The sequence below is a fragment of the Pezoporus occidentalis genome, unplaced genomic scaffold, assembly GCF_034315485.1.
Source record: "Pezoporus occidentalis ecotype Australia unplaced genomic scaffold, CSIRO_AGI_Poc_V1 ctg211, whole genome shotgun sequence".
Lineage (NCBI taxonomy): Eukaryota > Metazoa > Chordata > Aves > Psittaciformes > Psittacidae > Pezoporus > Pezoporus occidentalis.
In genome coordinates, this window is record NW_026913976.1 from 968536 (window position 1) to 984918 (window position 16383).

At 40.8% G+C, this 16383-nt stretch overlaps 1 protein-coding gene across 3 annotated transcripts in view; it reads right to left on the bottom strand.

The window, feature by feature from the left end:
• Positions 1-16383, bottom strand: part of TIPRL (TOR signaling pathway regulator) — an 18988-nt gene continuing 2605 nt past the window's right edge. The window contains exons 1-8 of one of the 3 annotated variants that reach the window (XM_062619523.1): positions 10078-10218; positions 6963-7142; positions 6062-6161; positions 4817-4948; positions 4325-4420; positions 3513-3575; positions 3271-3318; positions 1634-1811 (exon numbers count right to left, since the gene is read on the bottom strand). In XM_062619523.1, coding sequence (XP_062475507.1) covers positions 3283-3318; positions 3513-3575; positions 4325-4420; positions 4817-4948; positions 6062-6161; positions 6963-7142; positions 10078-10178 — 708 coding nt within the window. In that variant the 5' untranslated portion in view covers positions 10179-10218 and the 3' untranslated portion in view covers positions 1634-1811; positions 3271-3282. Of the gene's footprint in view, positions 1812-3270; positions 3319-3512; positions 3576-4324; positions 4421-4816; positions 4949-6061; positions 6162-6962; positions 7143-10077; positions 10219-16383 lie in introns of those variants that run through there. The other 2 variants (XM_062619522.1, XM_062619524.1) reach the window with 2 other exon arrangements.

The window sequence follows — 16383 nt, forward strand, 5'->3', positions numbered from 1 at the left end:
CTCATTAAGATAAGCATTTATTAATTCTTGTTTTTACATACATGGAACTGAGGCACAGAGAAGTAAGTTCCCTGTGGTCTGAGTAAATCCATGACACAAGAAAACCTGGCTTTAGTTCCTGCCTTTCAGCCTGCTGATCAGCTAGCTCACTGGACCTGGTCGCCTCAAATAAAAGTGAGACAAAGTGTTTTGTTTTTATTAAGAAAACAGTCACTGAGATGGCAGTAGACTTTTTCCTAAAAATTCAGGATCTTTTCTAAGTGGAAGCCATTTCTCAAAAGACCTGGTTGAATACCAGGTTTTGAGCTGGATTTTTTCTGCTAAGCCATTAAGTGCAGAAAACTCAAGCCGTGAGAACTTGTACACATTCTTATGTGCGACCAACCACAAGGCCTGCTTTTTGCTACAGCCATTTGCTGCTTCACTTCACTGAGTGTGAGCAGTAAACCTAGACAAGTCTCTAGCTCCTCCATTCTTAGGCCAAACTATTAACATAATTGAGGATTTCCAAAGCAATACAAGTATTTAAAGTTTAATCTACAAAGTGTTAAAACCCATGAGTATACACAGAACAGTTTTATTAGTATCAGGAATTAAAGAATTTTAAAAATAAACCAAAATGATGTATCTGGAATACATGTTGGCACCCTTTCTAGACTATGTAGGATCTCATTTCTCAATCTCCAAACACCAGCATCCCTTAGGGACTAGAGACTAAATGCCTGTTTTCCTGAGCCTTAGGCCACTCCGCAGTTTAGCAATTTGACTTGTCAGGGCAGGATAACCATCATGCATGGGCACCATGCAGTATGTCCAACAGAAGGTCAATACAGTAAAATGCATTTCCAATGTAGGACATGACTGTAGCAGCATATAGGCCCCAAATAATAGTCTCCAGAACTGCCTAGAGAGTATTCTAGGGAATACTAGAATGAACAGTATTTCTGAAGAGACTTTGCAGTGTATGTCTGTTAACCTCCAGCTTTCTCCTGCTCTGGAGTTAATGCTTCAGAAATAAGGTAATTTTACCTTTATATAGTGTCAGACGAATGCAGTTATTTCTTTTTCCCATCATTAAGCCTATCCTCAGATGAAATGAATATTTTAAAGTCTGGATCAGAGACGTCTAAATGTAACTTAGTAGGTTATCAGCTTACAGTAGGGGAAGTCAAGTGAAATGTGTAGTTTAGAACTGACAGCTCAAAATAAATTCAGGGGACGATTTTTTTTTTCTTTCCTTGTGGATGGTTTCTCAATAAAAATAAAATGACAATTTTAAGACTCCAGTAGTGTCAGTATCTGAAGAAGCAATAATAAAATCTTCATAGAAGTGTTTGTGGTGGAGGGTCCAGGCAATACTCCTGCCCTACCACCCAGTGAGTTAAACAGAACTCAGACTCTTACATTGTGAGTCTTTCTCCAATACTGCTGAAAACGATAACTCACCACCAGTCTATCATTAATTCCAGATACAGGTTAAAAAAAAAAAACCAGCAACAAACAAAGAACACCATTAGGAAAACCTGCTTGAAATGTTTTCTCTCAGGGCTATAGAAAATTAGCCGAATTCTTTATTCCACTAGTAGTGAAACTGCCCCTCCAAGGCATGGTTACATGATCATGTTACCTCCAGTTTATTTCAAGTCCATATAAAGTCACATTTATTTAGACTTAACACATGTGGTTTCCAGTGATGCTTCTGGCTTAGGCTCCATCTTCTCTGGGAATTCTAGTTTTTCACAGATTGTCTCCTTTATAGGTAGGTACTGAGAGATCTCATTAGGTTCCGTGAACAGGGAAGGTGGAACATGCTAAGAAGCAAAAATTTTATATGAAACGAGTGAAAGGAAGGGGAGGGAAAAAAAAATAAAATTAAAGGTATTCCAAACCCAAACTTTACAGACAATCTATAATCTACCTGTTTTAAACACCTGAAGTCAGGATTAATTATAAAAATTTACCTTGTGACTTCAAATGTACATACAGTCTTTTACTCCTTGTGTAGGTCAACATGCTAAGGAAAGGTATTTAATGTTTTTAAGCAGCAGAACATAAGAGCACAAGAGACACTAATGAACAGCTGCAATTTTTTTTTTAAACAATAAATTTATCATTTGCATGTAACGGAGTCTTTTTGAGGTTCTAGTTCCAGATGAGACTAGGATGGCCACAAGGAATCCCATGTTTAATGTCTTCTAGCCATCGCAATATATTAACTGGAGTTGCTCAGATTTAGCTGCTGATGCCCCTCAACATGCCCTGTATTTTATGAAGTCAAACATTTATATGAAATACTAAAACTCACTGAACTTTAATTTCATTTGAAGAAATTAGGGGGTTCCACTAAGTTGATCAATATCTTTCTCTGGAGATTCCTGTTGACAACTTCACCAGATGCAAGACATTTGATGAAAAAAAAAGAAAACCCAACAAAAAAAAAAAGAAAACCAAACCAAAACCAAAAAAAAACCCAAAACAACCAAACTTTCTAACAACATACTTTAAGAAGTGTATTCAGAGCTATTCAAATGCAACCTGTATTTTGGCTACTCCTGACATGCAAGGAATTATACTGGTAATTTAATTGTTTCAAACCTAAGTGAAGCAGGAATCTGTCTTACTTTACCTATGCAAGCTGATCTAGTGAACTGGAAAGCTGGATGCATTTCCTCTATAATACAACAGGCAGGGAAAATTATTTAACAGCCCAGATGATATTTTTTAAATATGAGGTGAAGTAAAACCTGCATCACTGATTTATATATCAAACCCCACACAACTATCAAAAAGCTCATGTCCGAGTATAGTCCTGTTTTTCACATGTTAAGACATGATAAAGTGCCACCTTCCACAAAAAGGAAACCATTTTGCAAAAACATTCCCTCGGAAGGTTAGTAACACATTAGTTACTTTACAGGTAAAGCAAAAACACCATAAAAAAGGGAAAAGGAAAGTAACATGAATACCCAAGACCAAGTCTTGGGTCAGGAATAAAAATCAACAGCTGCATCTCCAAATGTGCCACAAGTTATTCTGAGCCATTACTGGAGTTTTAAGGTGGGCTATTCAGTTTGAGAAAAACTGAATGCGTCTATTACCAAACAGATCTTAACCCCTAATACTACTTGCAAGCATACAACCAGCCCTGAAATTTAGTATCGTGGGACACGGACTACCCAATTTTGTGGCTGAACAGGTCTATGAAAAAAAAAAAACAACAAAAAAACAACCCCCAAATATTTTAATTCAAAAGTAATAAAGATAACTCACTCCTGTATCTTGTCATGTGATCTGAGCATTTACAAATGCACATCTGCCCTGAAATCACCAAAATAAGTGTTGTGTAAGCAGAAAGTGGTTTTCTCTATCAATTCCAAACCTAGAAATCAGTTGACTTACACAGTATTTTCTACACTGACTGTATAAACAATTTTAAAAAGCGAACAGAAGAAGAAAAAACAAAAACCAACACAAAACAAACCAACCAAAAACCATTTAAAAAAATGCAGTACCTTTAAACTTGATATTTTGCTTTCTCTGGAGGTATACTCTCGCAACATGTACGCCTTGTCAGCCTAAGAAAAAAAGCAAAATTACAGAATTATCACCTATCAGTGCAAAAAGAGCATATTAAATACACTGAATTTTGTAAGCTTTTGAATTTGGTTGACCATAGACTGTCACCTGGGAGCAGAAACGGACATTCAAACTCATGAAGACAGAGAAAGATATTCAGCAGTGTTTTCTTTCCCCCAAATCACCTTTCTTGCATGTATCCAGGAAAAAAAAAATTGTGACTATATATGCTTGTTAATCTTTACTCAGCTAGAACTCCTACATTAGTACAAATACAGCTAGAGAGAATACGCAAACCACAACTGTTATTATCTGTATTACATATGAGATACTAGAACTCAAATATCGCATGGACAGTTAAAGTTAAAACTTGCAGTTGTATGTTAGACAAGCCAAAAAACCTGCACTTGGAGACAAGGATAAGAACAGTATCACACATTTACTGTTGCCTGTTTTCCGTCTTGTACTTCTTCTCTAATCTGTGTCTGCAAAATATATTTAAATGGTAACTGCACACGAGGGGTAGCCTACTCTGCTCATACAATACCTAGCCAGCTCCCATGGCATTCAGCCCTTGGCTGCTATTTCAGCACCACCACAATAATAAATATACTTGAAAGCTTAGTTCAGGTAACCTCTATACCCCAAACATCAGTATTAAATAACAGGAATATCAGCAAGTCTTCTCTGGAAGTAACATGACAAAGGAGCATCTGTAAAACACTCATGATGGAGAAGAAGGGTTTACCTCATGATAAAGCCTTGTATCATTCATCCTGATAAGTACCCCATCAACTCGCAAGAAAAACCTCAACAGGACAAAAAAGCTGGAAGGCATAACTCTCTGCAAAAAAGGAAAAAAAAAAGATGTTTCATTCAGCATTTCACAAAGTTCTACTTTAAGTATGCACTCAGCTACTTCAGATATTCACAGTGAAAAACAGTATGAGGAGCTTTCAGTAATAAAGTAAAAATTTGGGCTGTTGATATGCTACAGCTGTCACTGGACAGCAAGGCAGACTGCCTCAAAAGAGGGAAAAGATTGTTCCCTGAAGCAACCAACAGAGAGATGACAAATCAACATAATTTCCAGTAAGATGACATTTCTAAGATTGTGGATAAAAAACTGCATTTTAAACTTTAAATCCCATAAGGAAAAGCATAAAAAAAAAAAAAGGCTGAATTGCATATGTTAACCAACTGAGTCACCAAGTGTCTCGATACAACTCTCACTACTCACTATTTTTACACTCAAACTTGATACTCCATGATCATGAAGTTCATCTTCAAACAGAAGTACTTCTTCAAAAAACATAATTTGTTCTCGGGCTTTCAATTTCTCTGTATTTATGTGTTCTGTTGTAGGAACAACCTAAAGAAAACGATTAACAACAGGTAGCATGTTAATTTGTTGTCAAACTACATAAAGTTTGTCCTATTCTATAAATCCCACAGTTATTGGTTTTAGAAAGGAAAAAGCTTTTAGAGCACTAAACTTAAAACATAAAAGATTTCTAAGAGAAGAAGTTAAAACTAAACCTAAAGTTTCCAAGAGAAAATACCAATCAAAGCAACACCAAGAGTGGAAAATTCTGAATAAACTTTCCTCTGGGTACAGGTGCAGTGGGGTTTCAGCTGCAAACAATTCTACTCAATTTCTGTATCGCAAAACATTTGAAGATTTGAAGTTTTGGGTTATTAACAAGATTCCATTCATTTACTATCTCTAGCCCACTACAAACCCTGAACAGGATTCTAATAAACCCTCTCCATGGAAATCAAGTACCTTCATTTTTCATCTCATGATCGCCATATACACTCATATGTTTCCACTGACTAAAGACTACAGGCCAACATGACATTTCTTTCTATGCTGCACTTTTAATTTCAGAATAAATCAAGTAATCTGTGACTCTTAATACAGAGCACGTGCTTAGTAGCATGCAATTTGTACACAGTAAAGAGAAACTGGGAACTTCAGTCTTATTTTAAAGTAAAGACAAGGGAGGGCCTATAGGTTTAAATATGTTTTTGCTGTTGCAGAAGAAAATATAAAGCCATTGAAGAAAGCAGCCAGATCTACATATCTGCTTAGACAAACAGGCAACTAACAGAGAGTAAAGGTAGTAAAGAATTACAGTTAATAGTTCCATTGTGTGTGAGGACCCCAGGGCTTCAGAGGGGCACCCAGCAAGATTTTCAGCTATGAAGATTTTTACTCTGTGAGCAAATTGTCACTAAGGGACACAACAGCACCCTTTTATATGATCCTAAATTGCTTAAAAAATCCAAACCAACCCATGATTTGATAAGAATAACATGCTGAGACATGAAAAGCCCAAACTATACTTTAAAAGTCAGAAACTAAGAAACTTGAAAGATTTTACAGATGCCTACAGAAAGGTAAATGAAAGTCTAAAAAAAAAGTGTTTGTGTTTGAGTGAAACAATCTGCAATCAGCATTTAAGGAGGAGAAAATGGTTACCTTTAATGTTGCAGTATCTCCCAGCAGTGTTCCTTTGTAGTCTGTTGTGTAAGTCCAATCATATGGCTTGACAACTTCCTTAGTGTGCTCAGGCTCACTCCTTAAGAAGTGCAAACCAACATTCTTTGTAACAATTCCTAAAAAACTACCACCTCGAAAAGAACATGTACTACAATTCCCACACTCTTCAAGAAGAACAGCAGCATTGTCTGTGCTGCTATGACAATGTTAAGACTTAATTGTAGAGTATTGCTTCTTCCACAACATCTTGTTTCCGTACAAGATTAGAAAACCATTACCAGAATTCCTATGCTATAACACTACCTCAGTCCTAGGAGTCAGATTTTGGTTCACTGTTGTTGAAAGAGTTGTATTTCAAAATCATTTTTTCTTTAAGTAAGCAGAAAGAAATCTGCTGATAACACACAGCAATCATTAACATTATTTGCCTTAGTTTTCATGACACCTTTCACTTCTCTCTGTGCTTTATTTCTAGGTGCTCTGCAACTCATTTGGTAAATACTAAGCAGTGCAATTAGTTCTCATGCATAGTGACTGTTCTGCTATACTCCTAAGGCTAAGATTTTGAACATGCACAGCATTCTGCACTTTGAAATGCCACACAGTACAATCTTGTAATGCTTGAGGCCCCGAGAATTTGAATAAATAGAAACAGTATTAAGAAAGCCAAGATTCAACTGAAAAACAGAACTGACCCCATTTAACAGATGGGATGATCATGGCAAAGAAAAGCTAAGCGATTCCTGTGATCACAAACTGTATCTATGGTATAACCAAATGCAACATGGTCTTCAAGAGTTCAGTCTGCTCTTCTAAATACTTCATGACAGTTTCACATGCAACACACCAGTACTTGCCCACTGGTGATAAAATACTGTACCTGCTCTCTTGCCACTCCTCTGCACAAGCCACTTTGATCATACCTTGACAATTATTGACACATTTTAAAGCATCTGTTGCATTGAACTCAATTCCAAAACCATGATCATGCTGTATCCTTAGGATATTGTCTCCAAACATCATCTCTGGCAGGGAGGGCATGTGTAATTCATCAGCCAGTCTGCACAGAAAAATAAAAGTCCCATAAAGAGAGGCAAGTCAGCTATAGTTCAGTGACAGCAGTCCTTGGTTTGGAAAAAGTATTCTTTAGAATCAAAGAATGGTTTGGGTTGGAAGGGACCTTAAAGTTCATCTAGTTCCAACCCCTCTGCCATGGAGAGGGCCACCTTCCACTTAGACCAGGTTGCTCAAAACCCTGTCCAATCTCGCCTTGAGCAAACACTTCCAGGGAAAACCTCAATACCATGATCATTTAGAAGTCACATCATCAATGGGTTCTTTAAAACTTTGTTGTTTTCCCCGTTTAATAATCTGACATGAATCGCAGTCATTGATCCAACACCACTTTTCCACCACAAAAGTATTCCTGAAACATTCCTTCTCCATCAGGCTCATAGAGAAGTCTCAGACACGAGGAATCAAAAACAAAAAAAAACAAAAAACAAAAAAATCAATCTGATAAGCATGAAGTAGCAGCTTTCAGCCTGTTGTGGCAAATCTCTGGATAGTCCATTAACTACTTCAGCAAGTACCCCAAATGAACTTTTAGGAATGAGCACTCATTGTCAACAAGTTTAAATTCACTACACAGTCGTTCACACCTCTAACTTTAGAAGCCTACATAAATGGGCTGAAAACAACCTCGGAAAAGTATGTGGGAAGTGCAGAAGCTACTGAGCTCTACTACCTTCCCAAGCTGGTAGAGAATACACACCAGTATTTGTAACCTCAGGCACAAAAGCCACAGCCATAGCCACAGACCCAACTGAACAAAGGACTTCATGAACCAAGTAAGCATTATCCCTGCAGGAAATCTCAAAGCACCCTATTTCACATTCTCTTTTACATCAGTCTTTATGCTTATTTATACATGTGTACATATACACTATAAATGCACATGTACACATACACCACTACTTTGTGTAAATACTGACCTTATTTACCAAAAAGCTTCATATACTCCTTTTCCTCCCTCCCACTACCTCTCAAGATCAAAAAGAAATATGTGACATCTGGAGAGAAGAGAATACCAGGAAATACACTAATTGTAAGGAAGCAAGAAAAAAAACCCACTAGTGTCCCAACAGCAATTTTCACATTGATAGTGAGGCCTCCCTGAATAAAAGTGGTTATTTCTGTAACTCTGCCTATAAAAGAACATTATGCTAACCAAACAAAAATAGCAAATTTGTAGATCCTACGTCTTTCCCAAAGAAGGCAGAATAATATTATGAAGTTTTCTGTTCCAACAAGTGTAGGCCCCTTGACCTGCCAAGGCCAACTCCAGCCCAGAAAGGTGTTCTTTTATACGGCACATTTAATCCTTCACCTTTCCACAGAGGTTGCTAAGGATTTTTGTGATATGTTTGTCAGAAATAAAACCCTTACAGATACATGTTCTCCACGCAATAAAAAAATGCAAAATGCCAAGAGAAATACATTATAAAAGGACACTGACGAAAAGCACTACAACTGGATAGTTCTAGACTCTTCAGATTTTAAGTGGAGGATTTGTTTTGGAGATCTCATGCTATGTACCAAGATCTAAACAGCTTCTTTTGGACTCTGCAAAATTCTCTGTTCTTTCATGTTGTGTTGTGCCTTTTGTAACTTTACCTTTCAGCCTTTTTCAGCATGTTCTGAAGAAAACCCCAAACCCACTGGTCTTCAAAAAATAAAGGTAATTTCTGAAAATTACAGAGGTGACTATGCATTTTAAAATAGGTCCAGTTAAAGAAACTGAATAGATCAGATGAGTACAGTAGGCAATTTGGCTTCTAGACTGGCGCTTCAAGGCTCTTGTTCATGGGCAAAGAGTTAACAACCTCCTGATCTTAATAAAGACCTTCATTTTTAAGAGGCAGCATCCTACAAAATAAGTGTTTAAAAAGATGCCATAAAAATTGAATAAAAACTTCCCCCCCTCTGCAGAACATGGGTACAGCTTAGCTGAGTGTTGAATCCTCATTACAAAAAAAAATTACTAAAATCACAAGATTCAAGTTTTTTTACCTGTAACTGCAAAAATTAAAGGACCATTAGTCAAAAACAGTTTGAGAAGATTATCCTAAGTTCAAAGCTTAAAACGAAGACGGATGAAGGAACATAGGGTTTACCTATTTTAAGGCAGATACCCAGTTAAAACAACCAACCAACAACAGAAACTGTTTCAAGACATGGGACTTTATCAAACACATCAGCCTTACAAAAGTTAAAAGCAACATGTATTAAGATACACTGAACAAGACCAATGACATTTCTATGTATGTATTCCAGAAATTCAAACCAAAAAGTATCTGTCAAATTCAGCTGCCACTGAGGTCACCTATGGCATCAAACAGCTGAACTGCTCAGTGCCCCATTAGCAAACCTGACTCAAGCACTTGCTGCTGACACAGGAGCATTTTCTCCAGTGGCTTGACAACAGTAGAAATTACTACTACAAGGAAAATGCAAATAATGCATTTTTAATGAGAACCACTGTCTTCGAATAGCCATTACCACAAAATAGCATGAGTCTGTGGACTACATGTCAAAGAACCTTAAACACCATTAAAAAGTAATTAAGGAAAAATAGTCTTATAATTAGCAGGGCAGGTCTCCAAAACCATTAAACGATCATTGAAAGCAGAATTCTGGAGACCATCTGCAACCCCAATCACCTCAATTTCTCAAGCCAAAGAATCAAGATTACCCTCACAAAAAGCGAATTAACAACCACTACCCCACCCACGCTGCAGGACTGAGCAGCGTCTCCCTCGCCTGAAGAACGTTATTTCTTGTACAAGATGACAAGGCGCCCCAGACCCTTCACTGTCAGAGGCTGAGGTCCCAGCCCAGCGGAGGCTCCTCCCGAGCCCCAGCACAAGCTGCAGAGGGAAGCGAGCAGCGGAGGCCCCGTCCCGTCCGCCGCGGCCAGCCCCAAGCCGCCTCACCTCTCGGCCTGCGCCGACTTCATGATGTGCGTCCGGGCGGCGCTCAGCTTCCACGGCCCGAAGGTGAAATCACGCCGGCTGCTCTGGAAAACGGGATGCATGGCGGAAACGAGGGGAGAGCCCGCCGAGGAGAAATTGACACCGGAATAAGCAGCAGAACTTGCCCCGCCTCACGCCTCTACCGCAGCCCGTACTCTCCTAACAGCAACGGCGCCGCCAAAAGCACCGCCTCCAGCAACTTCCGCTTCCGGGGGCGCCCGTGTATCCCGGAAGCGGTGCGGCGGCAGTGGGGGTTTGCGGGAGGTTTCTGCGGCTCGGCTCGGCTTAGCGGCGGCGGGGCCCTGCGCTCCAGGAGTTGTAGTGCTGCGGGGTGGGAGCGCGGGTGGGAGCTGCGTCCCTCTTCCGGGCGTCTTCGGCCTCGGCTGCCCCGCGGCTGGGCGCGAAGAGCCACTGAGCTCATCTGAGCCTCTGGAACCGGGGAACCGGGCTGCAGTGCAGCGGCCGGAACAAAACCTGTGCGTGGCTGGCGGGCGCTGGTGCCTCCCCGCACCCCCGGGGATACCAAGCTGAGCCTGTCAGCACATTCGTGTGCTATGGAAGGCTCCTGCTGCTGAGAGAGGGTAGGAGCTGTCTCGGGGAAATCTGAAGCTCTGGATGGTGTCTAGCCGTTCTCCCTGGCCATGCCCAAAGGTTCAGCAAGCATCACCCAGCACCGACACACAGACAAGCCTTGTGCCATCTCAGATAGGCGCACATGTATGCGTTGAGTCTTCCGTGATGGTCGGGTAGCTCCCTGGATCCTGCTCAAAGATGGTCTTTTAAAAATGTCAAAATGTGATGGCATGGCAAGCCTAAAATCCTGTCAAAAAGCGTTGGTTGAACTGGTTGAGAACTACCCATATTTACTACCCGGGTTGCTTTTCTGCATCACTGAAAGGACAGTCCAACTCCCTGAGAACTGCTCTTGGCATAGGGGTACAACTCACATGGTCCAGCTCCTTCTGTTGGACCTGCCACAGGACCAGGGCAAGGTGAGGTGGCAGCCATGGGGATGTGATGCCCATATTGTGAAATACTCCACCTCTTCCAAACCACAAAACAATCAACACAGCAAAGCTTAAGTCAGAGCAGTTGTCCTCCGTGTGCAGGAGGAAGCAAGCTGTGGGGAACCTGGGAATTAGGGATACACAAGCATGATATTTAATCATGCACCCTTCATATGGTGCTCACCAGTGTCTTGTTCCAGGTGTGTGTATGGGAAAACTCCCACAGCCTGTATCTGGATTACTTTTAATGGCATTTCGGTGGCTAGGAAGCCTAGCAATTAGGATTGGACCAGCTCTGTAGCGAACTCACACTCTGTGCCAGGGCAAGTCACTTCACCTGATCTGTGTAATATGGATTCTCCCCCGTATTAACTGGATTCCTGCATGTTCAGCAAAGAAGGGCTGAACAGTGTGGTGCCAGGGAGCCGCAGCTGTGCCCCGGGGTAGAGGCAGTGCCCACCTTCAGCTGGGACATGGCAGAACCACATGTGGTGGTGAGGAGCCTTCTGCAACGGCCTGGAATGTCCCAGAGGCTCTGCTCACTCCCCTCACATCATAGGCAGAGGCTGGCTCTGTTGCCCATGTGGGGCTTTATAAACAAAGACACAGAGTTTAGTTAGGAAAGGAGACATTTATTCTGTGCAGAGTCCTCTGTGGAAGTCTCCACAAATCAAGCACAAATCAATCATGATTGTAACTTTAAGCTATTTATACATTTTGACAAAGAAATCGGCGTTCATTGGTTGAGAGTTATACAATTTGTTCATTAATTAGTATTCTACCCCATACTGGTGGTGGAATATTAAAGGTCCCTCTCACTTCTTGTGCTGATCAGGCATGCAGGCTCTGCCTTTATCTTGAGTCAATTGGTTTCTTGAGTTGGTGGTCAGGCTGCCCCCCACTCCCCCACCTAATTATTGCTCATTTTCTTCTAGGCTGTTGTCCAAGGGTTGGAGACAGATGTTCCTCCTTATCAGTCCTGACTCATTTCCCAGGGAAGCAAGATGGATGTTCTTTGTTTAGAGAAGTCTTTGTACATTATCACATTGCTATGATTGTAGCAAGCATCCTCTTGTAAGATGTTGCAAACATTTACAGGTTTTGTTCAGTCCTTTGGGGTTTAGCATTGTTTTGCAAGATGTTGCAAGCATTATTTCCCCCTTTGGAAGTCTCACTTCCATATTTTGTATCACTGTAAAACAACAATAGGGTGTGGTGTTTAGTTAAAGATTTCTAGTTTAAATATTGGAGTGTCTTGTATATTCCAGCTTATACTTCTTTACATAAAAATTTTTTACCATGTTAACTCAGCCTAATTTAACGGAATAATCCAGTATCAATGCAATTTTAGTACTCCCATATACTCTTTTCTCTTGCTTTCCAAATGCTTCCTATACAGATTCTTACAATCATTATAATAACAAGGTTTACATTATGCTCGAGAGCCAGTTTGGCAGAGATAAGCCTCATTTATGAAGTAGAGCTGATACTGGTTTCTATTCTTTCATTAATTTTTCTACTTGCTTTAGCCACTTGTTTAATTCTTTCTCACTGTTTTTGCAAGGGTTCAGTGTCATTAGGTGCATGTGTACAACACCTGTCAGGATCCAAACGTAAATACCCACATAGGCCATGGTCTTGGGCTAACAATAAATCTAAAGCTTGTCTATTCTGCAAAGTCATCTTTGAATTGGCTTGCACCTGTTGATTTAGGTCCGAAAATCTGGTTTTAGTAGCATCTGCCAGAACCTCCATTTCTCCAGTAATGCTGTTAATTGCAAATCTATTCTGTAAGCACTGACTGTGGGCTGCAGAGATTCTAGGACCCATTCTACCCTAGTTCCAGTAGGTAGTTGTTGCCAACCATCTACTGTATCTCTTTCGACGATTCCATAAGGAGTTATCATGCTCTTTCTCCATACAGACATGAAGTTAGTAATCATAGTATCATAAATCATAGAAGAGTTAAAGCTGGAAAGGACCTCAAGATCACCTAGTTCCAACCCCCTTGCCATGGGTAGGGATGCCTCACACTAGACCACATTGCCCAATGGCTCTAGCCAAAGGCCTAATCCTCTGAAAATCTTGGGGATAATTAGAACGGTTATATACATTTGTGCAGTAAAGTCTCATTATTCTATCTTTTTGTATATTCCATTTGGGTCGGCTTCTGATACTCTTCATTGCCCTCCTGGATTCCCTAACCTCTCAAAACACCTGTTAATTCAGCATAATGCCAATTCCCTTCTTCAGTCATTTTCCATGTTTGGTAAATTTAGTCCCAAGATATATTACTGTAGTCACAGGCAACCCATGTCTTATTTTCTATAACAAGTCCTCATCTTCTTATAAGAGGAGTTGAGTTTATATCCCAACATAGCTTTTCTCCTGTAGGTAGTGTAGTTACCACTGCAATGTAGGTTTTTTTCTATGGTCCAAGTAATCTCTTCTCCAAAAAGGAGTTTAATAATGTAATAATTTAGAAGTTTAATGTGTAATGATACACATTTTTGTCCAACAATGTGTATTATTACTACAATATATTCTTTGATCCCTAGGTATTTTTATTACCTGCGACCCATTGTGGAGGAAATTGCATAGACGAGATAAATTAACAGTTAACACCCCCCATCCTACAGGATGCTGTGCTGGTTATGGCAAGCCATAAGTCTACTAGCATTGTGCATTTTTGCAAAGGATTGCAGCAATTTCAATATCACGTTATCTTGACATTTATATCAAGAATTATTAGTAATATCAATCGCATATCATTAAAGTCTGACATTTTCATAGAATCATAGAATAGTTAGAGTTGGAAAGGACCTTAAGATCATCAAGTTCCAACTCCCCTGCCATGAGCAGGGACACCTCACACTAAACCATCTCACCCAAGGCCTCGTCCAACCTGGTCTTGAGCATTGCCAGGGATGGAGCATTCACAACCTCCCTGGGCAACCTATTCCAGTGCCTCACCACCCTAACAGGAAAGAATTTCCTCCTTATATCCAATCTAAACTTCCCCTGTTTAAGTTTTAACCCCTTACCCCTTGTCCTATCGCTCCAGTCCCTAATGAAGAGTCCCTCCCCAGCATCCCTACAGGCCCCCTTCAGATACTGGAAGGCTGCTATGAGGTCTCCACGCAGCCTTCTCTTCTCCAGGCTGAACAGACACAACTTCCTCAGCCTGTCTTCATACGGGAGGTGCTCCAGTCCCCTGATCATCCTCGTGGCCCTTCTCTGGACCTGTTCCAACAGTTCCATGTCCTTTTTATGTTGAGGACACCAGAACTGCACACAATACTCCAGGTGAGGTCTCACAAGAGCAGAGTAGAGGGGCAGGATCACCTCCTTTGACCTGGTCATGCTCCTTTTGATGCAGCCCAGGATACGGTTGGCTTTCTGGGCTGCAAGCGCACACTGCCAGCTCATGTTCATTTTCTCATCAACCAGCACCCCCAAGTCCTTCTCTGCAGGGCTCCTCTGAATCTCTTCTTTGCCCAACCTGTAGCTGTGCCTGGGATTGCTCCGACCCAGGTGTAGGACCTTGCACTTGTCATGGTTAAACCTCATAAAGTTGGCATCAGCCCACCTCACAAGCATGTCAAGGTCACTCTGGATGGCATTCCTTCCCTCCAGGGTATCAACCGAACCGCACAGCTTGGTGTCATCGGCAAACTTGTTGAGGGTGCACTCAATCCCACTGTCCATGTCAGTAATAAAGGTGTTGAACAAGACTGGTCCCAACACCGATCCCTGAGGGACACCACTCGTTACTGGCTCCAGCTGGACATTGAGCCATTGACCACAACTCTTGGTGTGCAGCCATCCAGCCAGTTCTTTATCCACAGAGTGGTCCATCCATCAAATTGATGTTGCTCCAATTTAGAGACAAGGATGTCGTGTGGGACAGTGTCAAACACTTTACACAAGTCCAGGTAGATGACATCAACTGCTCTACCCCTGTCCACCAGTTCCGTAGCCCCATCATAGAAGGCGACCAAATTGGTCAGGCAGGATTTCCCCTTAGTGAAGCCATGCTGGCTGTCACCAAGCACCTTGTTGATTTTCATGGGCCTTTTTCTATCAAGTTCTTTCTCTGAATTTCACTTTTAATGGTTCTGGTGGAGTTACTTCCCATTTCTCTGGATTTGTGGCCTTCTTTCAAGTGTAGTGGATCTGTTAGAAACTTCAAAACTTCTCTTGTAAAGACTCAGGTTAGATGCAACAGTGAAGCAGCGATTTATTAAACATTTTTGAATAAACGGGTGTCCTAATAAGAAGGCACACCCAGTGACTATAAAGTTCTTCCTTATATTCCCTATCCCTGACTGCAACGCTGTTTCCCACTGGTCAGGTACTCCAAGGTTTACAGCTTATCCAAGGCACCTGAACATCCCATGTGAACTCCCAGCCCTGTTTGCATCTCCCACTACTCTAATTTAAAAGCCCCATCCCCTTATTTGCTAACCTGCACATTGTTGAACTTGTTATGAACTGTAACCACTAACCCAGTTCCCGCCTTAACCGCCATCTCGTTATCTTGCTCTGACAGTTAAGTTTAACGGCTTACTTGTAAAATTCTATCTTACTACTTTTTACAGATCCACAATTCCACTCCCTGCAGTTTCGCCATGGTGCAGGTTGAACAAGACTTGAAAAGGTCCTTTCCAACATTCCTTTAGAGGTTCATTGTTCTACATCCACAGGCAGACCAAATCAGGTTTGAAACAATGAACTGCTGTATCCAATCCTAATGGTGCATGTAATTGCAAATACTTGTTGACAGAAAATAACACTTTTCCTAAAGACATCACATAGTCCTTTAAATACCCCTGTCCCAGGATACTGGCAGAAGCTGGTTTATATTCATTAGCTGGTAAGGTTGCCCATATAAAACCTCAAATGTACTTACTTTGTCTCTATTGTTGGGGATTATTCTTATAATCCCCAAAAGCAGTATGTCTGGCCATTTTCATTTGGTTTCCTGACACATTTTATTTGTATGTCTCTCAATTGACCGATTCATTCTTTCTACCTTTCCATTGGACTAGGGTCTCCAGGGGGTATGGAGATGACATTTTATGTGTAGTGTTTAAGCTAGTTTTTTGATTATTTTAGCTACAAAATGAGGCCCTCTATTTGGTGACATTTTTATTGGGATTCCATTATCTTGGGATAATCCCTTTTAAGAATACCTTACCTCTTTAGCCTGATTTGTTCGACAACAAAAAGCTTCCAGCCATCCTCAAAAAGCATCTAC